Source organism: Lepidochelys olivacea (genome assembly GCF_965140295.1).
Source record: "Lepidochelys olivacea isolate rLepOli2 genome assembly, chromosome: 3".
NCBI lineage: Eukaryota > Metazoa > Chordata > Testudines > Cheloniidae > Lepidochelys > Lepidochelys olivacea.
In genome coordinates, this window is record NC_140413.1 from 143,704,765 (window position 1) to 143,730,724 (window position 25,960).

The 25,960-nt window shown below is 40.6% G+C and overlaps 1 protein-coding gene across 4 annotated transcripts in view; it reads left to right on the forward strand.

Annotated features, from left to right (window-relative positions):
• SPAST (spastin) overlaps positions 1-25,960 on the forward strand; it is a 62,172-nt gene that overhangs the window by 16,455 nt on the left and 19,757 nt on the right. For all 4 annotated transcript variants that reach the window (XM_084625217.1, XM_084625218.1, XM_084625215.1 and 1 more), the window contains 8 exons: positions 5,485-5,672; positions 6,720-6,853; positions 7,211-7,304; positions 17,638-17,712; positions 20,600-20,671; positions 21,265-21,340; positions 22,001-22,092; positions 23,976-24,055. In XM_084625217.1, the coding sequence (XP_084481343.1) occupies positions 5,485-5,672; positions 6,720-6,853; positions 7,211-7,304; positions 17,638-17,712; positions 20,600-20,671; positions 21,265-21,340; positions 22,001-22,092; positions 23,976-24,055 (811 nt within the window). The remainder of the gene's footprint in view (positions 1-5,484; positions 5,673-6,719; positions 6,854-7,210; positions 7,305-17,637; positions 17,713-20,599; positions 20,672-21,264; positions 21,341-22,000; positions 22,093-23,975; positions 24,056-25,960) is intronic.

Sequence of the window (25,960 nt, forward strand, 5' to 3'; positions counted from 1 at the left end):
AGTGGCAGAGGTAGATAACGGAATGCCTCTCCAGGTAACAAGACCTGGACTAACAGATTAGGGTAGGTAGGGTAAAGTAATGGATGCATTTTCTCTTCTCCCTCTCCTGTCTCCCCCCAAACTCCTGGCAGCAGCTAGGAGGCTGTAGGAAGGGACAAAGATAAAGTTACTTCTCCCTCTACAGCAAGAGGGAAGCTTCAAATTTATCAGACCTCTACTACCCACAGGCTGATCTGAAATACAGAATGCCCAAATAGGATATAGAATGAGACAGAGTGAGAGAGAGGTATCCAAACGTGCTGCTGCTTCCTGGTATCTGGGCTTTTCATTAGGTTGTTGCTTCTTGACCTTGCTGGAGGGGACACCACCCTTGTCTTTGTATCTATCTAGATGTCTGGTAAATTTTTCAAGTTCTGTTGGTAAGGATAAGGTGGTGCTTATAGTCTTGTCTTGCATTCTTTGTAAATCTCCTGTCTTTAGTTCTGCGTTAGTCAGTTAATCATCCTGCCAACATCCTTCTCGCACGTGCCCTTCCGTTACAACAAGAACATAAGTGTAATGTTAATTAAAAAGTGCTTTGACTTTAGAACATCTGGCTTTTTTTCAGTTGCCGCTGTTAGAGTGGGTCAAAGCCAAACACTTTCCAAGGCCCATTTTCTGTCTAAATAGCTGTCTGCATTTCTCATGGCTATTCTTTGGTGGGCCTGTATCATCAAGGTTTTTCTTTCAAAGCATTATTCTTCTGATTCAGTCTTTAAACTCTGTGGCAGAACCTGTTTCTGACCCTCACCTCCCAGGCCAAATACCCCCAATGTATATTCAGACGTCTCTATTTTTCATTTTGAAAATTTGGTCCCTTGGATTTTTATAAAACTATTTACTATTGTGATACTGATGTCTTGTCTCTTATTTGTGCAGCTAGTCCTTTATAGATGCATCTGTGGAGCTCTCTAGAATGTAGAAGTGAGTAGTCTTGTGACAAAACTTACTTCTGGAGAATAAGTTACTTAATGTACCTCCTGTTCTTGTTTTTAGACTAGATTCTAACAAACCTACCCAAATTGTTCCATTGTGATAGATGCACTTTGTAATAAAAAACGGAGGCAGTAGAGGTGACTTTGTAACTTCTAGCAAGGGCAGGCACAAGTCTAACAAGTCTTCGTAGTTTTATTTTAATATTAATCCTTACGTGATATATGCTTCAGTAGCAATTAATTGGAATATTGCAGTACTCTTAATGTACTTACTTTGCCCTTCTCCTGGGTCTCAAACTCTGCTGAAATTCACTTAAACATTGAGTACATCAAGAACAATTGGATAAAATACTGTACAGCTCTATGTTAGTACAGTGTTTGTGATACAATACCACAGTTTGGGTATTCAGCGTTTCGGTTTTAGCTTACGCTTGAAAAGGTTTGCCAGTATAGGTATACAGATAAGATATATTGGCAAGCCACCTACTGGAGAGGCACCTTTTACTGGTATAGCTTAAACTAGTTCCCCAAACTGAGTAAGCAATAAAAAAAAAAAGACTTTTGGCAGGGGGCCAGTACAGGCAAAACTAGGGCTTTTGCTGGCATAGCTTCTTCAGTTGGGGAGAAATTCACACCAACATAGCTATGCTGGCAAAACTTTTACATCTAAACCAGGCCTTAGTAGATTTTTAACTGAAAGAGAAGTTCAGGGAATTAAGCAGTTCCTGCATTTGTCCTTTAATTTAAATGGATGTTACTGAAATATCTGAGCATGGATTTACTGAATGGGAATATTATGAGTGTGACTATTCAGTGAAAGCTCTTCCAAGAGAATAAGGAACTAATAATTATGAGTGATTTGATAGTCTTGTATTTGGTGCCCAGATACCAGTGTGATGGGTGGATCAAAACATAAATGTAAACAATTGTTAATTCCTTTTTTTAAAAATGGAAATAGATTGCACAGTCATGATTTTGTTTGCAATTCTAGTGCAACTGCTGACACGGATCTTAAATCTGACTAAAACTTTTTTCCTGTGGTTTGACATTAGTAAAAAACTTTTCAAGCATAAACATGCCTTTCAAGAACTATCTTTTAACCAACTTTCAAAAGCGCAAAAGTTGGTCGTGCTCTTTTTTGAAATGAGCGAATTACCTTTTTTAATAGGAAAGCTGAATAACGCATTTAAAGTGAACATTGGAACAGTCTTTTTAATCCAATACTACTTTTGTTCTCCAGTTTTTAGTATTGTCAAGCTTGGTAATTCAACTGCATGTTTCATTGGCAGAGTGTATAAAAAGCTTATATCGTATTCAGACTGCTTCCTCATACAGTGTAGTTTGGAATCTGGGACCTTTGTTCTCCATTGTGGTGAAAGCAACTGCTTCTTTGGCAATCCTTAGACCAAAATTTGGCTGTCTGCTTATTCAGGCTGGGGGTGGATGGGCTGCATGGATATATATTACAGACTGCAAAAGGCCTTTATACCCTGATTGTTACAACTTAAATTTTCAGTGTTAGGGCTGTATGAGGTACAAACAAGTAGTAAAAACACAGGATATACAGAAACAAAGCAGAGTGGAGACTTTATCATTGGCATAATTACTGAATTGGGTTAACCAGGCCAGTATATTACACAGGTGATTCAAATTCCAAATTGAAGCCAGGCTATCTGGTGTCTCATTCTTGAAATTTAGATATAAAAACTTTATACACCCATTCAACCTTGCCAAGGCATCTCTAGATGCTGAGACTTCTTTAAGTCTATCATCCTGAAAAGATGATGTGACACAGTATATCCATGTAGATTTTTGGGTTGCAAAGTATCACTTTTGACCACAGAGCAAAAATCAGCCTTACATTAGTTTCTTTTTAAAAACTGCTTGTGACTTTAGGAATATTCACAAGTATACAGCAAAATGTATCTGTTTAGAATGTGATATTTTATAGAGGTAAATACAAGAAACTGAAGTACTCTTCTGCAAAAGATACATATCCCAGTATTGCCAACCCCAAGAATCAAAAATTCATTGGAAATTGGCTTAAATCATGAGATCTAAACAAATTGCTTTTTTGTATACTCCTGAGTTTTTAGGCAGTCCCTTTCTCCCAAATTTGTGTTGAAATTTGTGATATGTTCACGCTTCGGGAATATCTACACTGCAGTGAGAGCCATGTCCGCAGCAGGTAGCTTTGATCAAGTCAGATTGAATAACAATAGTAGTGAAACTGGTGGCATGGGCTAGGCACTGAAGCAGATACCTGGCATCCTGGAACCTGTGCTGCTACAACTGCATGGCTCTTCTTATTCAAGCTGGCTAGCTACTTTAATGCTGGGTTGAAAATGTGCAATTAATAGGTGCAGAAGATTACTTTTGGACCTTTTAATGTCCTGGATGGTGGCATGAAAGTTACTGTATAAAAAATGTGAACCTGAGGAGCTTGTGGTTTTCTGGAGACAAAAGTAGATTGAGTGATAGTTCCAATTTTTATGCCCCATTCCCTCTGCCTGAATCCACCTCATCTGCCTTTGTTACATTTCTACTTAAAATTGTGACAATCTGATCTTTTGGTTGGGGAGAAGTTTTTCTTTTTGGAAAGACTGATCATTGGGTAAGGTGTTTGAGTGAAGAATTTGGAGGAAAATAGGCTTCGCTTTTAGAAGACTTCTAATGGTTATTTTTTAATGTACCTCAAATGAGTTATCTTAAACAACAAATCAGATTTGGTTTTTTTCCCTTACTGTAATATAGCATAGCATAGTATAGTGTTTTTTAGAATGTTGGGTAGCTAATTTTGGAGTAACGTGCTACAAATAATCAGTTCACGAATACTCAGACTTCAGTGCCAATTCAGGAGTTCATACTTTTTCAAGTTAAGGCTCTGAGTTTATAACTTTGTAACCATAGCCTACGGAGTTTGTGAACTTTTAAGCCAAAGAGTTTTGGCTCAAGAAACTTGCCAATTATGCAAGCATGTCCTCCCATAGTTCATGCATTTAGCAACTTAATTCTGGGTTAGACATTTTTTGGAAGCTTAACACATCTCCAGCTTACAAATGCCTGAACCAAATACCTCCAGTTCAAAAGACTTGGCTAACCACTATGGTAAAGACCCTAGGATTTTTCAGGGTCTTTGTTGAGGTTGAAAATGTACATGTTTAAACAAAACATTACAATGTTTAAAAGTTAAAAATAAACCAAATAAAAATATTTGAAAATTGGTAAACTTGTAGATGAAGTTCAGCAACCAACCTTTTCTTAACTCTTTTTTTTTTAATGTCTTATCCTCTCTACCTGTACAGAAAGCAGTCTTTCTTTAGTAATCCTGTGTCACGTAGCCTCATCTGCACTTCCATTGCAGGCTACAAAACCCAGTTTTGCCTTCCCTCACTGTATATACTGATGTGGAAACTAATGCTGTGCACTGACCATAAATCCAACCCTCCTCTAGTCCAGTTACGTGTTACAGAACCATAGATGCTGTATCTTGGCATCCAACATTCACCAATTCTGAGCCTGAGAACCTCATTCCCCCCCGTACAATTTAAGTGTACAGACTAGCTACCCCAGTGTACGTACTTTATTGACCCCAGAGATACAAGCCATATAAACCTCTTAGCATCTCTGTATGTACTGGCCGCAGATGACTGTATCAGTGACAAAAACTGAGACCTTCTTACTTACCTATGGAGGAAAGCCAGAGCAAGGAAGTATCGGATGTACTGCATTATTTGTACTCACTAGTTTTTTAAGATGGACTGTATCACTATTAGGAGTATGATAGGCATGGAGGCTGCCTTAAAGCTGTTCATTATATGAGAAAACTAAACTCTGAATTTCTTCACTCTTGGCCCTTCAGAGATTCCAACTTGTTTATGGTTTGGAAGTTTTTATAAATCTCAACTACCTTAATATTTTTAGCAGGAAATGAAAATGACATTCTAAATAATAGAATTAAACTACACTATATGTTCAATGTGCTTAGTAAATTACTTTTAACTTCTTAAGCACAATGCTGTGGGTATTACTTTTCTTAGGGAGAGGGATGCTTTGGACTTGGCAATTTAAGACTAGGCAATTTTGGTTATTACAGCAATTTTGTACTCCTGATATGTTTGAATCCTTATGATCAGTATCCTCCCTGTAATATTCCCTTGAGATAGTGGAAGAGGGATATTGTTTATCAAATATTTGCGGAAAACTTTTATTTTAGGACTAGCATAAATTTCAAAATAACCTTTTAAAATTAAGGGTTAAACTTCAAGCAAAAAGCAACAGTGTTTTTATGGCATCTTAAAGGATTAAGCTTTTATACTACTTACAAAAAAAAAGTGAAATGATCTCTGTCAGCAAGTTAGAATAACTTTGACTTCAGGTAGAATTTTTTAACTTTTTAACATGCTAAGTTTTATAACTGAGATTGTGATATGTATAAACAATTTCATTAACATCTTGCCTCGTTTAATATGCTGTCATGACAACATTGGCTTTCCTTTTTCGTTTGTAGAATGTGGAGCTGTTCCAAAAAAGAAGGATCCATTAACGCACACGAGTAACTCCCTTCCTCGTTCAAAGACTGTTGCAAAAACGGGATCCACAGGCCTTTCTGGTCATCATAGAACCCCTAGCTATAGTGGGATATCCACTTTCTCTGTATCTAGACAGGGAGCCAATCCTGCAACTTCAACACACAAGGTATGCTAGAGATGAAAACTCCACCAGTTGTTGGGCACTTACTACAAAACCATGCCAAGCTCTAGTTTTACTAAATGTAGCCTAACCTCACATTAGCAATATTGCAGTTTAGGATGAGAATACTAAATGCACATGTTCAGTTGCTTATGATACTTCAAAAACAAAATTTTTGGTCTGAAATTTTTTGGGCTTGGTCTCAGTTCCAAAACTAATTAAATAAAAAAAAACCCACAAAAAAATCCAAATCATACTTTATCTTTAAGCCAAGAATGTTTTTAATTGAATTAAAAGGGATTTCTTTGTACTCAAATGGTATCTTAAAACTTATTACCCACTAGAGCTAAAAGATACCTGGAAGTTTTATTCAAGAGCCCTAGACTCCTTCTTTTTTCTCCTTCCTGTTCCCCATAAACCATGCATGTACAAATATATCTTGTTTCTTAGCCCTGGTGATCATGCTTAAAGAAGGCCAATTACATAGACTGCACTTGAAGTACAGTAGTAAAAGGTCTATGCCAGTAAAACTAAATGAAACAATTAGAAAGGAAAACAAAGATTAGAGAACAGGAAGAAAAGGACAAGAGAGAGAAAACCGGATTAGAAATCTGATGGTGACTTTTGTGCTGGCATGCTGTGAGGGGAGAGGCAAGGGGAACCATTGCCAAAGCATTACGAGGGTCGGTCTTGACAGACTAGTAAAAGTTTGGGACTCTCCAAACTATTGGTTGTTTATGGTCTTCTTGAATACATGTTGGGAAGAATGTCCGTATTCTTACGGAAGGTGAATCCAAATAGAATATTTATTAATCCCTATTTTCTAAAAATTAGTATTTAACTTTAATTTTAGAAAAAATAACAGCTGCAAGTTCAGAAGCTCTACCGTAGTGGATACATTTGGCTGGCTCATGACACCTATGTCAAAATGTCTGGCACTTTTTAACATGCTAAGTTTTACAACTGAAATTGTGACACACAAACAATTTTATTACAGTATGCCTTTAAAAAAATGTTTCAGAAGTGTGAACTGATTTTGTGTCTTGTCTTAAGGCTACTTCAAAAAATAGCCGAACAAACAAGCCTTCTACTCCTACAACTGCTGCTCGAAAAAAGAAAGACTTGAAGATATTTAGAAATGTTGATAGTAATCTTGCTAATCTAATTCTGAATGAAGTTGTTGACAAGTAAGTCAAACACAAAAATTTATTTGTATTCAGAAGTCAAGTAACTCTCTTGGGATTGTATTTTGAATGAAAAACTAGTCACTTTTCTTCTTCGGGAAGGAATGAAAACCAGTTAGTAAATTCCCTGAGTTAGATAGAACTACTATCTTTTTTGAAATTTTATTTTCATGTTGACAGTGAGCTAACTAGTCTCAAGAATGAATAAGAGCTTACAGATAGCAAAATGTGCAGTAGAATGAATTAGCTTCAAATTGGTTCCTTAAAAATGGTTAAATGCATGAAATCAGTCAGCTGCAGTTAAAAAGAAAAAAAAATTATCCCATTGTTAGGCTAATTGATATTCCATTTCTTTGTTAGTGGGCCAGCTGTCAAATTTGACGATATCGCTGGGCAAGAGCTGGCTAAACAAGCACTGCAAGAAATTGTTATCCTTCCCTCCCTTAGACCTGAGGTAAGCAACTGAGTAATTTTTATCCTGTTGTCACTTACCTCCAGCATCTAAGAAATATGTTAGTGATGTCATTGTACAGACGCCAGTAATTTTATAAAACTGTATATACACATTTTGCAATACAGCAGTCATAATGAAATGCTACAATGAGGTGAAGAGTTAATGCAGTGGAATCTCTTACAGCACTTCCGCAGATCTTCAGAGACTTTATGACTGTCTAGATGTGCTGTGAGGAGAGGTGAATGATAAACAGTACCCCTGTAGCCCTGTCTATGCTAGCTCTTTCACAGTTTATACCACCAGTGGTAGTGCAGTGGTATGAAATGTCCTGAAAATGCAAGAATGAAGGGTTGGTAATAATAAACACCAGCCTAGAAATAGTTGGAGTTTGAAAAAATGATGAGAAGTTAGCAAGGGAGCAGGCTATTTCAGAACTAATGCAATGTGGCAATAGCAAAGGGCTAACTGTGTACAGATGTGGTAAGTGAAGGAAAAAATGAGATCAGAGGTAAATTTAAGGTATGACATGAACTGATGAAGAGTGAGTGAAAATCTTAGATTGGTGGTACGGTAATACTGTATGTATGGGTAAACTGAAAGCTTTTTTTAACAGACTGTTTTATGTATATGAGTGACTTAGGAGGCTACATGGAGATGTAGTTATCAAGGAGTTAAACGATCAGTTCAGTATTGTATCAACTGGGGCAGATGCAGTCTGTATATTGGGAAAGATAGAAATTAGATTTGTTTAGTGTTTGAGCAGGCATGTATAGGTAAGGTTGGAGTCAAGGCTGGCATTGAGATAGACTTAAGTATACACCATTTGGTATATTTTAAGTTTTATAACTAATCTGTACACACTTTACGTGGAGTATGCTAGCAGTTCAGATTTTTAAATGACTGGTTCTAATAATCTCAGGTGCCTATCAGTGATGGTATCCAAGCTCCTATAAATATAAACTTAGATTAAAATCTGATCTAGTTTTTGCAACTTATGCTGGGATTTTTTGCATTTCACTCCGCTTGGATAACTAAAATAGACAGAAGTGTCACAGGACACTGTTACTGAAAAATTGCTTCCTTTCTCATTTTACCATATAATTATAAAATAAATCAATTGGACTATAAATATTGTACTTAGATTTCAGTGTATAGTGTATATAGAGCAGTGTCCGTATGAAATTTTAGTTTGCACTAACTTCTCTAGTGCTTTTTATGTAGCCTGTTGTAAAACTAGACAGATATCTAGATGAGTTGATGTACCCCTAGAAGACCTCTGGGTACCCCCAGGGGTATGCATACCCTTGGCTGAGAGCCACTGGTTTGACTTATTCTTGTAGCATCATGATACTACAATATTGGAGATATGAAAACTACCATGGAATGTTTAAATTCAAGCAAAATATTGTAAGCATTCATAAATGTAAAAGTAAACATTGTTTAAAAATGAATTTTGGACCTCAACTGCCTGACAGTATCTCTGCAAAGAAAGAGCAAAGGTGAAGGTGCATGAAGAGGAATCAGCTAGATACACAGTTGAGTGTTTTACTTGAAAAGTAGGATGACTGATATCTTGAAAGCATTTATGTGGAACAAAGTGTTCTGTTCAGGATGAATAAGAAAGTGTTAATGAAAGACTGAAAAGCACTGTACATCATTACAATTGGTGGTAGTTGCATCTGAACTGTGCAAAGAGTTATATCTTGCAGGACACAAAAGTGGTCTAGCTTCCAAGGCAGACTACACAGCCGTGACAGTCAAGCAGTGGCTAGATACACCAGTGCAGCATGGGGGCTTGAGGCATTCGAAGAGGATCAGGCCATCAACCGTATCAAATATTGCATTGAAGTTAGAGGATAAATAATATGAGGGAGTCATAGTTTGAGCTCAGGACTCCTTGATCTCCCTAAAGAGGACTTCATTGCTATGGATCAGGCAGAAGCCAGATAGAAACAAATCAAAGATGCTGCAAACAGTGAAATGGTTGAAGATACAAATGTTTTGCTCCACTGTTTTTCTCCATTGTTTTGCTGAGGGGTAAACTAGAAGTGGGGCTGTAGTTGACAATGGTTGCTGGGGAAGGGTTGGGAATGTTGGGGGCATGTTTGCCTGTTAGTGATGTTTATGAACAGAGTTGGGTCATTTTTGCGAAGTATAAAGTTGTGTAAGAGAAGTAACATTGGAAACTAAAATGAGGAGGCAAGATGAGATGAAATAAGTGGGTATGAGGTCCACTAATGAGATAAAATTTGCTCTGCAAAGATGGAATGCTGGTGATCGGTGTAGGGAGGAATAGCTGCAAGTTGTGCTCACTGGGGGGGGAATGGAAAGTTGGCTGATCTGGTACTGGAGGATGGGATGTAGTTTTTATAGCAGATGGATTAAATGGGTGAAAAATACTGGCATGAGTGGGAAGCAAAGCAAGAGGAAGGAGCTGAACAGTGATTGGGCGGAATGTGGAGAGAAGAGGCAAATAAGGGAGATGAGGCTGTAATGGTAGCTGGAGGGACATGCAGGAATAACAGAGTTAGGAAAGCTTGAATTCCATGTGTGAAAATGTTTTGTTGTAAGTGACACTGTCTAGTATACTGGCACAGGATTCAGAGTGGTCAAAGTTGAGGGGAAATAGAGGCTGCAGTGGGTAGGGGAGGTCAGTATATGAAGGTAATGGAAAAGGAGAACAGACCAAGTAAATTGTTGCTGATCTTTGAGGGAGGAATTCACACTAGTTAAGATCACACTTGATGCATTAGAATATAAATTAGGACTAGCATTTAAAAAAAAAAAAAATTGGCCCATGCATTTGGTAGATTGGTGCTACATGTTTCTGCAGATGAAATATACATAATTCAACCAAAATCACAGTTGGAAAGCAAATCAATGAATAGCTCAAATTAAAAATGCAAATGATTGGAATAATCACACTTGAAGGACAAAAGAACTGAATGTTCTTTATTGATAAACTGAAGACTGAGACCAGGCAGAGAAGAATGATGTGGACTAAAAATGGTTGGAAATTTCTTGTGAAACGGACTCCTTTTTAGAAAGGGATGGTAGATGGCAGATTAAGTAGAGGTAGAAAGCTTCTCACCCCTCTTTCCCCCCCCCCATTTTGATTGTATTCCTATTTGTGTCGAAGTGTTAGATGATGTAGCAAACTATAGCTTTGATGCTAGCATCATATAACTATGATGTAGCTTTTGGAATGCATATTGATAGGTTGCAACGGGTTAATTAAGGTATCCATTTTAAAGAATTTCTTGAACATTGTGACAGCAAAAAACCCTCAGAAGCTACAAACAGAAATCTAGGATGGAGGGGGATCAGTCCAAATGGTACAGATTTGTGGATAGCTGGCCTGGGAGCGTCCAGCAGTGGCCTATAGTATTCAAGGGTGAATGGGGTTGTGTACCCTGGCAGAGGTGAAAAGGTGGAATGTGTTCAGTGCTTTAATTTTTGTGACTATTTTGAGGGCATGGAGGGGAGAACTTCATAGGACTTCAAATGACTTGGACTTGGGGTTCAAAACTTTTCCCAACCTGTGTATGTTGTAGCTGCAGCTTCATCCTCTGTCTTCACTAGAGTTAACTTAGGCATTACCCCAATCCCCTCCCATTCACACACACACTAGCCTCTCACTTAAGTTTGGTACTTTTAAATCCAGGCTAGCGGGCCTGGCTGAGGGTAGAAACTAGAGCTCATGTGTTGTTTTTTACTCAGGATAGTAACTCTCCGGTTTTGCTGTGAGGATGCAGAATAAATCATCTGAGTACTGGTTGTTGTCCTGTTACTTACCCCTTAGTGCCCAGAAGGACAGACAAGTCCTCCTACAAGTATGTCACTGTGAAAGAGCAGTCTAGCTTACTGCAGCACAAACAATGATGGGCTTTGCTTCCAAAAGTCTTAGCATCATACTTGGGTAAGTATAGCACCAGTGAAGACACAGTAACTCCAGATAAGGCATTGCAGTTTAGCTGCTCAAACCTGGGCCAGGCTAACCTGAGTGCCAGTTTCCTGAGTTAACTCTGCACTGAAGACATACCTTTACTAGAAGAGCTGTAGGGAGAGGAGGGCTCAAGCCATTCCCTCTCTAGCAGCAGCCATTGGGCTAAAAAGCAGAACTGGGATAGTGGAAGGTTCCATATTCACTGAGGAGTCAGCCAGGCATTTACAGTTTTTGGCACTCTCCATTTGGCACTCACCCATATGTACGTGCTTGAAGTCTTTGTTCATTGTCTTTCAAAAGATAGGCTCCAATCTGAGGCCATTTTGTTACAAAGACAGCAATTTCAAGCAAACGATTGAGTTTCTAGAGCTGTCTTTGGAGGGTAAATTAGATCTTGTGAAGAAGAGAGTGAGAGTAAGGGTCTATGAAATAGGTTAGTTAATTGGTGGTTCTTAATGCTAGCAGGCCTTGGAATGGACTTTAGGATTTTCTTTGGCGTTTTATAAGAAATTGAACAGATTATCTGCAGTCATTCTAAAAGGTGAATTTTTAATGGCAGGAGCCGACAAGAACTCTTTGGCCATGTAGCTGCAGGTTCCCTAAACTTTCAGATGTCTCCATCAAACAATTTGTTCTGGTAGCAGTGAAAAATAGGGTTAAGGCCACAGTCGCCTTAGCTGTTAACAGAATATCTCTCCTTCCACTTTGTGTTCATATTGGAGCATCCTAATATTTTCTGTGCCTGCCAGTCCTGTCTTTCTGTGAGGCTTGACTGAGGTAATAGCCCCAGTAAGGAGTTTGTTAGACACTCCCGGCCTACGCCAATACCAGAGGCCTACGCCAATGCCAGAAATTCAGAGCAGCAGTGGTGTAGTGCTAGGTTTTTAGCAGTGAAGAGTGTCTCAAAAAAGGCCACTTCCATCTGCTGCTGTTCATTACTGGTGGACACTGGTGGACACTGCTGGCCAGTCTCAGCACTTGAATGAAGTACATTAGAACCTCAGAGTTACAAATACAAGAGTTACAAACTGAATGGTGGACTAAACACCTTGTTTGGAACCAGAAATACACAATCAGGCAGCAGCAGAGACAACAACAAAAAGCAAATACAGTACAGTACTGTCTTATAATTACTAAAAAAAATTAAGGGGAGGTTTTAAAAAAAAAAAAATTTGACAAGGTAAGGAAACTCTGCATTTGTTTCATTTAAATTAAGATGGTTGAAAGCAGTATTTTTCTTCCACATAGTAAAGTTTCAAAGCTGTATTAAGTCAATGTTCAGTTGTAAACTTTTGAAAGAACCACCATAACACTTTGTTCGGAGTTACGAACATTTCACAGTTATAAACAGCTTCCATTCCCAAGGTGTTTGTAACTTTGAGATTCTACTGTACTGGAAACTAACCAATGGCTGCCTCCCTAACGAAGGAGAGCTATCACTGTGGCATGCGCTGGGATGTTACTCCAGCCCCAGCAGACTCCATTCTGCAATCTGGGTTGGGCATGAAGGAACAACCCTTATTGCGAAAATAAAATAATGATTGGACCCTATACTACTACTGCTGTGATGTGAGGCTCTCTCTAGTTTCTTTATTTCTGTAAATCTTTTTTCTCTGTTTGGTTTTTTTACATTTTGGAGTAGCAGAGCCTCACTTTCCCTTCCTTTAGTGGAGGATCTTGGCTACATTTTTTGGGGGGAGAACTTAAATAGTGGCTTCCCATGAGCTACAGTTTTGCTTTCCGCTCAAATGAAATGGGGAGGATGCACTGATTCGTATGTCTCCTTCAAAGTGCGAAATGCAGACCTCGTATTTCAAATATAGAACAGAATGATTTTTATTAAAACATTGGTGGTCATTATTTGTGTTTAAAGAAATAGTCCGTGTGTTTTTACTAGTTCTATATTTTGTTGACTTTAGAAGGGAAATGATTAATTTTGGTGACTTTCATGTTGGCAAGGTTTCAGATTCTTGCAAATATCTTTCAATTCTATGTCTAACGGACACTGAGGATGTTTCTGGCATGTTTCTGGCAGCATTTGTTCTTTGTCTGATTGTTATCTAAGGTTTTGTCTGCGCTTTCCCACAATGGGTAGTATCTCTCTTGTTTTGATTTATAATCTGTTTTAGATGACAAGATTATTCAGATCATATTTGATTTTTTTCCTGTCTTCTTATTTAAAAAATACATGCTGAAAATGGGAGTGAACTGGGTTTGATTTGCAAGTACAGGAACTGTAGACCCATCTACTGAACTAATTTTTAATAGGGGTGGCAGGTGAGAAAAGAGCTGTAATGGTTGTTGGTACAAAATGCTAATAGCGAGTTGTTCAGCACAGCTTGTTCAGGAGAGGAAGCTCAGTGTGCTTAAGGTTTTGTGTGTTTTCTGAATTAAATGGTTGTCTTCAAAGTAATGTTAAGAAATAATACCACTGACCCCCCCCCAACTTTCTTTTTTGTTATATTAAATAGTTTAAGTCCTTCTCTACCTCTCCTTTGCTTCTCCATGTTGCTGTTGCCCTGTCTACACTGAGAATCACCATCCCCACCCCACACACACACACTATTTGTAACATAGGTACAACTTTACCAGTGCTAGCGACAGAGGAAATGGTAAGCATTTTTGGCTGGCTGCTAGCATTTTTTTTATTTTGAGGAGACGGTTTAAATATGCTGGTAAAATACCTGCAGTTCATCTACACTAGCACTCCCACCAGAGGAAGAGCTGCTGATAGATCTATAGTGGGGGAATTTCCTGAAATTCAGTGTAAATGTAGCCTGAGGTAGTTTTTCATGTTTGTGACCAATGACTATTTCTGTTAGGATCTTTCTTAACCTTTTTTTCTTTGCTCTGTTTTCCAGTTTTTTCTAGTCTCCTATTCTTGGGTTGCCTGACCTCTTGCTTATCCCTCTGTTTCTTGAACTCTTTCCCATTTTGTCCTCCCCTCCACTTCCTTATTCTGTTGGGGCTTGTCTATAGCATAGCAAAGGGCTTCAGAGGGGTGTCATATGCAGAGCATTCTAACATGTTGTGCTCCAACTGCCCCATGTAGACCATGCTGGTGTGTTCTGAACAGTAACTAGTTTTCATTGATGTAAATGTAAACACAAACTAGGTACCTAGCAGGGTCTTCACAGGGCACTTAGAGCCAGAGGCGAAAGTAAGCCAGTACACCATACTGGACCGGCTTCCCCAGGTGGCAATTTAAAGGGCCTGGGGCTCCCTGCAGCAGCTGGAGCCCTGGGCCCTTTAAATTGCTGCTGGAGCCCCCAGGTGGCGGAGGTGGCCGGGATCCCTGGGGCTCCAGCGGCAATTTTAAAGGGCCTAGGGCTCTGCTGTGGTAGCAGTGGCTGGGAGCCCCTGGCCCTTTAAATCACCACCGGAGCCCCAACACCGCTACTCAGGGCTTCGGCAGCAGGGGTCGGACAGCGATTTAAAGGGCCTGGGGCTCTGGCCGCCGCTACTGCCGCGGGCCCCTTAAATCTTGGCCGGCTCCGGCAGCGGGGCTCTGGCGGCAATTTAAAGGGCCCGGAGCGGTAGCAGCGGCCAGATCCCCACAGTCGTGGCAGCACCTGGGTCCCCCGGGGCACCATCGGCAATTTAAAGGGCCTGGGGCTCTGCTGCGGTAGCAGCAGCTGGGAGCCCCAGGCCCTTTAAATGGACCCTGAGCCCTGGGGCTCCCAGCTGCCTCTGCAGCTGGTAGCTCTGGCAGTGATTTAAAGGGCCCGGGGCCCCCAGCCTCCACTACCGCAGCTGGAGCCTGGGGCCCTTTAATCTCAATTTAAAGGGCCTGGGGCTCTAAAGGTCCCGCCTCTTCCAGTTGAGGCCACACCCCTTCTGGTTGAGGCCCCTTCCCCTTCACAGAACTCTGGAGTACCGGTAAGTCCTTTAAGTTACTTTCACCACTGTTTAGAGCACAGCATGGTAACGCACTTTACAAATTATGCCCCTGTGGCGTGCTTTTCTGGCACTGTCTAGACAAGATTTTAGTCTTATCCTTTGCTTCTCCAATACCAGTCCCTTCTTTGTTTTCATCCATGACTTCATATACAAATTTCCTCTTTCTGTCCACTCACTTGCTTCACTCTAACCCATCTACACACAACCAAGACCTTGAAACTTTCTTTTTAAATGCTCATTTGAGAAACCAGCATCTCACCCTCCCTCTGGAGGTGTTAATATCCCAGTCAGTAGGCCCAACTTTACATCCCTGCCTCCCACTCTTGAACCATGTTGGGGAGGATGGCAGTACCTCATAGGCTGTAGGCTACAGCTCCCCCAGCACCACAGAATCTCTAACTATGCCTGGCTTAAACTCAACCAGAGAATACTGGTTAACCGTGTTTAAAACTACTAATTTCTGCAAGCTTGAATATAGCACAAGAAATTCAAAGTATGTACTTTTCTCCTTAACCAGAGGCAAAATAACTTAGTCAGTGTAAATTAGGGAAGTTGTTCTTAGTTTTAAGGGTCAATACAAATTTATAGGAATTTCAATAATCATTGAATCTCTAAATTGGTACTTTGTTTCACTGGAAGGATTTTAAATAGGACCCTAGCAAATTCAGGGTCATAGGATTTTAAAAAACTTAAATTTCACAGTTTCAGATACTTAAATCTGAAATTTCATGGTGTTGTAACCATGGGGGTCCCAACCCAAAAGGAGGTTGGGGTGGGTGAGGTTGCAGAGCTATTTTAGGGGGTCACGGTATTGCCACCCTTACTTCTAGACTGCTTACTGGTAGCAGCACTGCCTTCAGAGCTGGTTTCCCAGCCAGCAGCCATGGAGCTTCCTGCAGTCAGGGGAGGTTCCCAGGGGTGGGTGTGACCCGGCCCCAGGAGCAGCCTGTTCAGGGGAAGAGAAAGTCCTGTCCCTCCCCAACCTGCCCAAGACTAGCAGCTGGAGTCTGGTGCACGGTAGGAGCCCCTGGCCAAGGTGCCCCCAGCCTTGGCCTGCCCCCACCAGCTCCAGGCCCACCACTCAGGAGTTAAAGGGGCCTTGGCTCTGTGTGTGTGGGTGTGTTGGGGGGGTGACCATGGTATTGTGCCCTGCCCCCCCACCCCCAGACCACAGCACTCTGGGTGGTTGCCCAGGTCGCCCACTCATAAGTCTGGCTCTGTCCCTCCCCCCCCCCCCCCAAAATGACCCCACACACACACGCCCATACCATGCCACCCTCATTTCTGCGCTGCTTCTGACAGAGGAGCTGCTTTCAGAGCTGGGTGCCTGGCCAGTAACAGCTGTTCTCTGGCCACCCAGCTCTTAAGGCATTGCAGAAATAAGGGTGGCAATACCACAATCCCACTACCATAGCCAGATTCAGAGGTGAAAGTAAGCTTGTACGGTCCGGCTTCCCCAGGTTGGTGATTTAAAAGGCACAGGGCTCCCTGCTGCGGCCGGAGCCTTGGGCCCTTTAAAGCGCTGCCTGAGCCCTGCAGCCACTACCCCGGGACTCTGGTAGTGGGGCTCGGGCGGTGCCCTAAAGGGCCCAGAGCACCGCTGCAGTAGCAGTGGCTGGAGCCACGGGTCCTTTAAATTGCCCCTGAGCCCTGGGGCTCCCAGCTGCCTGTGCAGCTGGGAGCTCCAGGGGTGATTTAGAGGCACCAGGCGCCCAGCTGCAGCCAGAGCCCTGGGGCCTTTAAATCTTTAAAGGCCCTGCCTATTCTGGTTGAGGCTCTGCCCCAGCTCAGGACTCCGGCGTACCGGTAAATCCTTTTAAATTACTTTCACCCTGGACCAGATTTCAAGGGGGAGACCAGATTTCATGGTCCGTGTCTCATTTTTCAGGGCCATGATTTTGGTAGGGCCATAACTTTAAGGCTGCAACAGAACATAGTGCTTTCAGATTATTTTGGTGTTCAGACTTTCTAGATAACCTTACTGTGGGAGAGTCTTAAGAACTGGAACATGTTGTATGCAATATAGGTCCTGGTTGCATAATTGTACACTTTTGCCAATTCCTCCCTTTCATTTCTTTAAATTTCATATTTGCACTAAAACATTATTTTTGCTTCAATTCGTTTTTAGCAATGCTGTGAATGTCTTTTCTGCTGTCACTATTTCTACATTTTTGTTTTTATATTTCCAAAGCACAATTGTACTTTGGCTTAACTTTTTCAATACCTTTTTGTAATTTTTGTGGTATTCACCATGAAGTCTCTACCTTTTAAGATAGGCTGTCTTTATGGTATCTTCAGGATTGTAGTGAGCCCTGAAATATTGTACTGAGTACAGTATGTTTCATTATGGAAAATGGAGCTCTAGTTTTAAGGAACTAAAAAGCTATATTCTAGAAAACTACTGATTTTTTTTTATAGAATCTCATGCTTAGTTGCAATATTTATAACCCTGCCAAAGCGTTTACTCTAATGCAGTATCTCTCTCAGTTATTTACAGGACTTAGAGCTCCTCCACGTGGATTATTGCTGTTTGGCCCACCAGGAAATGGGAAGACTATGCTGGTGAGAAAATTACTGTGTCTTATTTGGTGGAACTCTAGATATAAACTGTTCTCAGGAATTTTTGCTTTTCTTGTCTATGAAATTGAGAAATCCTCCACAGGGATCTCCTAAATTGTGCTGTTGTGATCCAGTGCTATTTAGTAACAGTTCTATATTTTTATTTAGTAGATGGCTTCTGTTTACAAGTAACTAATTTCTTTCTAAGCAATTCCTTTCACTGAAGAAAGTGAGAATTTGTGTACTGAATGACTTACCTCATTCAATGCAGGGGCTGAATGCAGTGAATGAGATTAGGAAATGTATTTGGTGGCTATTATTGTCTGACATAAACTGTATACTCTCTGCATATGCAATGTGGCTGAGCTAACAAATGTGGAACCTTTACTTCTGAATTTTCTGATGTTTCACTGTAATTTAACACTGTTACACAAGTGAAAGGTTGATTTAAATGGCGACTACTTAGAAGCAATGCTGTCCTACTGGATTATACCTATTAAAACTTTCTACCATGAGATATCGCACATAATTATTTAATTTTATATAATCTGTTTAAAAAAAAACTCTACTCTGTTATAAACATAGAACATAATTTTAGTATAAAAATAAAATACATTTTAAAATAAAGATTAAAATATATAACTTTCATCTTAAGATCCTAAATTCACTTTTTAAAATGAATGCAGTAGGTAATATTTTTGTATGCATAAGAATGAGGCAGTCTGCTAAGCATAATATTCAATTGGCCACTGAACTAAATTTTAAAACTATATATAAAAATGAATTCTCAACCACTAACTCAATATTTGACTGATGCATTCCATGGAGTAAAACATACAGAGACTGGCTCTGTACTGATCAGGTGTAATACTCCAGTTTCCTGGTCATAAATCTTCCTTTTATTCCAGTATGATTAGAATACAACTGATAGAAAGGGAGGAAAGTCCCCTCCCCCCCCACTCCTTCCCTTACTGTGAACTTCCACTGAGAAGTGGCTTTTCTCCCCTTCCCAGTTTTCCTCTGAAGATTGCCTCTCTTGCTACATAGGTGAGAGAAAAATAATATTATTAAACTAAATTAGTGAAACTAATCATCCAACTAATATTGCAAATGAGTTAAAAATTAAATATATTAAATATTGGCATCTAACTTGATTTAGCCTTTACACTTTTAACAAGTACAGTCATGACAATTGCACTCTTTTTTTAGTATATTTTCTAAGTACAGTGGATGTGAATTGCAATGGTGGATTAGACCACTTGTACAACTAGCACCTATCTAAAAGTGGTCCGTGTAGATGCTTCAGAGAAACGCAAACTCCATAGATGACAACTTTGCCTGACTGAAGTTTCTTCCTATTCTGTCGAGTAGAGTGACTTGTAGTTCATTCAGGACACAAGGGTTGATGCATGCTTGTAGTGCATCAGCTTGTGCATCTAGGCATTTCAGAAACTGTCACGACAAAATTCTTTTAAGTCGGACTCAGTGGTGTATACCTTAGTGCAGTGGTCACCAACCGGTAGATTGCGATCAACTGGTCAATTGTGGAGCTTCTGATAGTCGATCTCAGTCTAGGGTTGCCAACCCTTCTACAGCCGAACCATGAGATTGGCCACTAACGGTGTGGCTGTGGAGCGGAGCTAAGGCAGGCTCCCTGCCTGCCCTGGCTCCACGCTGCTCCTGGTGGGGAGGGGCAAGGGGTCTCTGCGTGTTGCCCTTGCCTGCAGGCACTGTCCCCGCAGCTCCCTTTAGCTGCGGTTCTCCATTCCTGGCCAATGGGAGCTGTGGGGGCAGTGCCTGTAGATGAGGGCAGTGTGCAGAGACCCCTTGCCCCGCTCCCTTTCTTCCCTCCCTCCCCCCCCCCCACACACACCTAGGAGCTGCTGTTGGACATGCCGACCGCTTCTGGGAGCAGTGTGGGACCAGGGCAGGCAGGGAGCCTGCCTTAGCCCTGCTGCCTGGAAGCCGCCTGAATTAAATGACACCCAGCTGGAGCCCGAACCCCTGCCCCAGCCCTGAACCCCAACCAGCACTCCATCCCTGAACCTCCCACATCCCAACCCCCTCCCAGAGCCTGCACCCCACACACCCTCCTGCACCTCAACCCCATGCCCCAGCCTCCTCACAGAGCCCACACCCTGCATCAAAATTTGCTGCCCAAGCCTTGAGCCCCTCCCGGAGCCAGCCCCCCACATCCCTTCCTGCACCCCAACCTCTTGCCCCAGTCCTGAGCCCTCTCCTACACCCAAACTACCTCATAGAGCCCAAACCCCCTCCTGCACACGAATCCCCTGCCCCATGATCAGCCTGGAGCCCCTCCCACACTCCTAACCCCTCTGCCCCAGCCCAGAGCTTCTGGGGTGATGGTGAGCAGTGCAGGGCCTCGGGTATGGGATGGGGCGGGGTAAGGGTGTTTGGGTTTGTGTGATTACTACATTTTCTTTGAGATAGATCTTGGGTTGCACTTAAATTGGAAAAGTGATCTTGTGCTTAAAAGGTTGGAGACCACTGCCTTAAAGTATATGCACTAGTTTGGTTTTAGTTACTGAATCATCTGGTTAAAGTTTTATGTTATAACTTCTTGAAGAAACTGGGCAAAGACCATCCTAATTCTCTAGGAGTAGTACCAGTTTGAGCAACTGATATCTGAATGACCTAAACTCTCAAGTTTCCCTCTAGTAGTAGTTATGCCTACTTAACTGACTTAGCAGAGATTCACAAATTGTTCATGAGGCATACTGATTTTTATATCTTATACAAGATCCAGATTTAGCTAAAGTTCTGTTACATCATATTCTATTTTTCTTCATACACTATACTTATTGTCTTGTTAAGTTTATTCTAAATCCTAAACTTGCCTACCGTTAATAAGAGATTCACTGTTTTTCAGGCCAAAGCAGTTGCTGCAGAATCAAATGCAACCTTCTTTAACATAAGTGCTGCAAGCCTAACTTCAAAATATGTAAGTAATAGTTGCTAATGGTTTTGGTTTCTTAATGCTAATACATTAGGCTCTTGACTATCTGACAGACTTGTAGGGCTAAAACATTGATATTTTTGATGACTATGAGGGGGATATCCTGTGCCATGGGAGGGTGCTGCCTCCATCCACTAGCCTCGTTAAGCCAAAATCCTCCACACGTCCGCACACTAGATGATGCATTATACTGAAAAGTGTATTTGATACTAACAAACACAAAATAGCAGTTTCAGAAATTGACTCTTCATTATTGAGCAAACTCCTGCACTCCTGTGGAAATATTTTTATTTAAGTATAAAAGCTGTGATTTTCAAGAGAGCCCAACTTGCTTTGAATTTCATTGTGATTTAGGCACTTAACTCCCTTATGCTCCTTTAATATTTCCAGCCAGAATCATTAGTGAAGTTTTCATATTTTTTTGTGTGGAAAAAGGCAGGGTGTTTCACCACTTAGTGCTGAACTAGTGGTTTGCTTATCCATGGTATGGGAATGGTTCATGCAAAGCTTGTGTTTGTGAACAGTTGCTTATTGACTTTTTTGTAATATTTGTTTTGAAAAATACTTGACCTGTTTAGGTAGGTGAGGGAGAGAAACTGGTGCGTGCTCTTTTTGCAGTAGCCAGAGAACTTCAGCCGTCTATAATTTTTATAGGTAAGACCTTTAATGTTTGGTTAGTAAGATCTGTATATATATTTTTTGCAAAATAAAATCTTTTTAAACTAAAGTGCTCTCTATATTTGAGGCTCACTTGTCCCAGTAATAATGCAAGACATAACAAGATAGGGGATCTCTCTGCATCAGTGATTACTTGCTCCTTAATTGGTATTTCATTTGGGGAGCATGTTTCACTTGAGCGTGTTCCCCATTCTGCCCTAGTTGCAGTAATCTAGGAAAAGCTTAACTAACTAACAAAAGAATTGTCCTATGATAACCTTGGATGCAAAGATTCTATTTTAGTGCATTTTTATATATTACCTGCAGTACAGAGCTATGACAATATTTTGCATTTATTTTCTCATCCTATTTGAAAACTTGGGGTTTATTACCCACAGATGACAGAATGCATACAAAATTCCTGTTCTGTCAGATGATGTCAAATCAGTGATACTTTACTGATGCCACTGGGCCTTGCACTTTTAACACCTGTACAAATATTTTTTTAACTTTGCCAAAGTTTGTCTGCCTCATGAAGAATAAAGATAAGACCTCTTATTGGAGCCCCACACTAGCAAAATAATAGTTGAATTAAAACCTTGATGTTTAGCTATCTCACTGGCTGAAACTTTAAAACTAAGACTTTTTTCTTTTTAGATGAAGTTGATAGCCTTTTATGCGAAAGAAGAGAAGGTGAACATGATGCTAGTAGGCGTCTAAAAACAGAATTTTTAATAGAATTTGATGGCGTAAGTATCAGTATTACAGTATTGTTGTTACTTAATACAATGATGGGGGGCCAATGAAAGCTGCTAATGTTATGCTAATGGGGTTAAGCTCCACCAGTTAAATATCCTCTCCTTTATTTCCTTGAACAGCAATAAAAATACTTCTACCTTTTTCCCAGTAAAGAACTGGAGCACCATGGAGAGTTCAGTCTTTGAGCAGGGAGGATGGTGATAGACACCTGGGGAGGAGCTGTGGGTGGACTCTAGTATTGCATGGCTGGGGAAGAGAAGATGGGTAAGTGGTGGGAGTATCGGCAGAGAAGCTATGAGGGAAGGAATTCATTTCTTGGGCAGGAGGAAGAACCCAGCACTACTGTTGTGGGTTGATGAGAGTTTAAGCCGTTGGAGGAGACATTCAGGTTCAACGTTCAGCCTACACCCCACTTACATAGCGTGCATCTCTAGAAATAGTCATGGTGAAAAAGGATTATATAACTATTGCCTTTTTGCTGTTCAGGGGTGTGTCTTTCCCTCCTAATGGAGTCTGAGCTTTTGGAAATGTGGGACTTGGAGGAAAAAGGAGGCTTCTGGCTAATCATTAATTTAGATTTTTGATATATGCAACTATGAAACTGTTATAAGGAGGCTTGTTTTCTGGGTATTATACATTATAGTAAATATTAATTTGGATTATGGAAAACTGCAAACAAACCAAGATTATAGCTTCTACTGAAAAATGCAGCACACATAAGGAATGTTGGTTTCATTCCTTACACTGAGACAAATTGTCATTGAGATGGAAAACCAATAAAAATTAGAATGCCATTGATATAAATAATGGCAAACCCTGCAGTGGAATGTGAGTTAAATTGTAATCCTCTGTCTCAACAACATAGCAGAAACAGCGTGGTTCAGAGACAGTGAAAATTATTAAAGGCATGGAAAAACTTCCATATAAATATGGCTGGAAAAGTTTTGGACACTTTTTAGTTTAGAGGTATGTAAGGTGATTAATGGTACGGAGAAGATAGAGTTCTCCCATTTATCCTTTTATAATACAAAAATAAGAAATATTAAACAAAATTAAAAGGTAGCAAATTTGAAACTTATAAAAGGAAGTACTCTTTCACATAATGTTCTTGTGGAATTCATTGCCATCAGATATTATTGAGGCCAAGAGCTTCACAGGATTCTAAAAGGGAACCAGACAGCCATATGGATAATTGAAACATCCCTAGTTAGGTAGATTTAAAAAAAAAAATATGGAAGGGATATGAACCTTCATGCTTCGTCATAAATCAACCTCATAACTGAGGGACTTAGGAGAAACTTTCTCTGTGGGTAGGCTATTGCATAATTATCTACTTTGAAATATTTGGCACTGGCCACTGTCAGTCAGGATACTAGATTAGATTGATCATTGGTCTGATCTATTATAGAAGTTCCTGAGTTTTAGACCTACATTTCAATTTTCCTCTCCTCTATACGTTTCAGTGTAGTTTCGCTGCTCTGAGTGGCAGTAAAATTTGACTTTGTTTAAAACAGTAAAGATAGTAAAGTAAGCCTGTTTACTTTTTAACTTACAGCACTCACAATATCAAAATTCTCCAAGACTATATGTTCTAATTGCCAGTCCTAGTTATGGCACTTATTTTGGACACCAGATGCTGCTATGGAAAACTGAGATGGAGTTTAAATATATCAGTTTGTTTTTGTTTTGTTTTGTTTTGTTTTTTTTAAACCGCAAACTAGGCAGAAAATTCTGTGGATAACATAAAGCCAACACACACACAAACATAAGCATTTAGTATCAACATCCAATCAGTGTACTTCAGTCTTTTTACAGTTTACTGCATTGTTTCTAAGTTTTCAATTTACGTTACTCTTGCTTTACAACATTATAGGTACAGTCTTCTGGAGAGGACAGAATACTTGTAATGGGGGCAACTAATAGGCCACAGGAGCTGGATGATGCTGTTCTCAGGTACCTAAATTATGCCCCTTTTAATATATATTCAAGGACACAGTTGCACTTAAATTAGTTTCTGTTATGAAATACAAGTTTCACAGTTAAGTATCTTGCACTTTTCAAATTGTATTGGACTGAAATTTGCTAGAGTTGTTGGTGGTAAATATTAACAAAATACTGAATGCTTATTTTAAAGAAGTGCCTCAGCATTCCCTTTTGAGTGAGTTGTGCCTTTAGTGCCATCAGCTTGGAATGGTCTTAAACCGGTACGCTTTCAGATCCTTTCATGTCACTCATCTGTTCCATTCTTTGGGCCTAAGGATAAACTGAGCAGAAAGTCTCTTCTATAGACCCTTCTTCATAGAAGCAGCACTGAATTTCTCTTTTGGACATTTGGAGGCATGGTATCCTCAATAGCTGTAGGACCTTGGAGGCCTCGTTTCAGATTCTTAAGAATCCTTTATAACAGTGGTTCTCAAACTTTTCTTTTCACGGACCACTTGAAAATTGTTGAGGGTCTTGGCGGACCACTTAATGATCTTTCCAAATGTTGTTTGTACCATTAGCTAACTATTGTAAAGCACTTTGGATAAAAGCACTATATTAAAAAAAAAACAAACCCCAAAACCTTAATAATAAACATTTTTTTGTTCTACAAATAAAAGCACACAACTCATATTTTAATATCAGTAGTCTTATCTTTCTAATGCAATGGATGTGCCCTCTCTCCCCCACTGTGGCAGCCCCCGAACTGGGACTGGGAAGGAGGTGGGGGGGTCTCTCCCCTGCCGTAGAGCTGAGGCTGGGAAGGAGGGCCGTCTCTCCCCAGCAGCCACAGCCCTGGAGATGGGGAAAGTAATCTCTTTCTCTGGCCGCCACAGCCCTGCACATCCCAAATTCCCCCGCACCCCCACTTCTCACCCCATTGCCCCCTTCCACCTACCCCGTATTCCCCCCCCAAGTCCACCACCTCACCTTACATGTGCATCTTCTCTAGGGTCCAGGCACCTAATTAGTGGAGCATGCCTGCGCGGCTCCACTAATTAGGTGGGTGGCCCTTCATGCTCTTGTGTGCTGCCGCCTAGGCACGCACCTTAGAGGGAACTATCCGTGGACCACCTGATTGGAGCTCGCAGACCACTGGTGGTCTGTGGACCACAGTTTGAGAACCTCTGCTTTGTAGCATGGCATCTCCCACTTACACCTCTCTCATGCTATGCTGAGAAATGCGGATTTGACTTCACTGGCTCCCTACAAATTACTCTGAAAATGAATTACATTCCTCAACATTTTCAAAGACTCCAAAGATTCTGCAATAGTGGACAATATGAGAATACGTTAAAAAGGATGTTCTATTCATTCTGTCACTGATGGTTGTAGGGATAGATGTTACCAGCTTGGGCTGGAGAGTCTGATCTGAAGTATTGCAAAGTCATTGGAATCTTTGTAGGGAGACGTTATCCATGAACATATTAAAAGCTACAAGCAAATCATTCCTTCTTCCCGTAAGAGTTTCATCAGGGCTAAGGTAGCACCAATGGCATGTTTGTACCTTTAAAATCTGCAGGGCTACTACCTGGAGTTTTATTCAGACCTTTATCACCCCACACTCAATTTGGCCCTCCGCCCACCTTCCTAAGCGGCTGTACTACTTGTTAGTCTCCTGCGAGTGGGAATATGCATATACCATACTGAAGGAGAGATTTTTTTCACTGGTGGTAAAATACAGTCGGCAAAATTCAATCTGGATAGTGCAAACCGCACCTTCCTGCACCAGAATAAGCTTCTAGATAAATAGAGTATTAAATAGTGTGGTGGGGTTCAGGCTATGTAAAGTTTCCATTATTTAGAAAATGGACATAACGCAAAAGTTACAAATCTCAAGTACAACTGTCTGCATATTACAACATCATGGAAGGT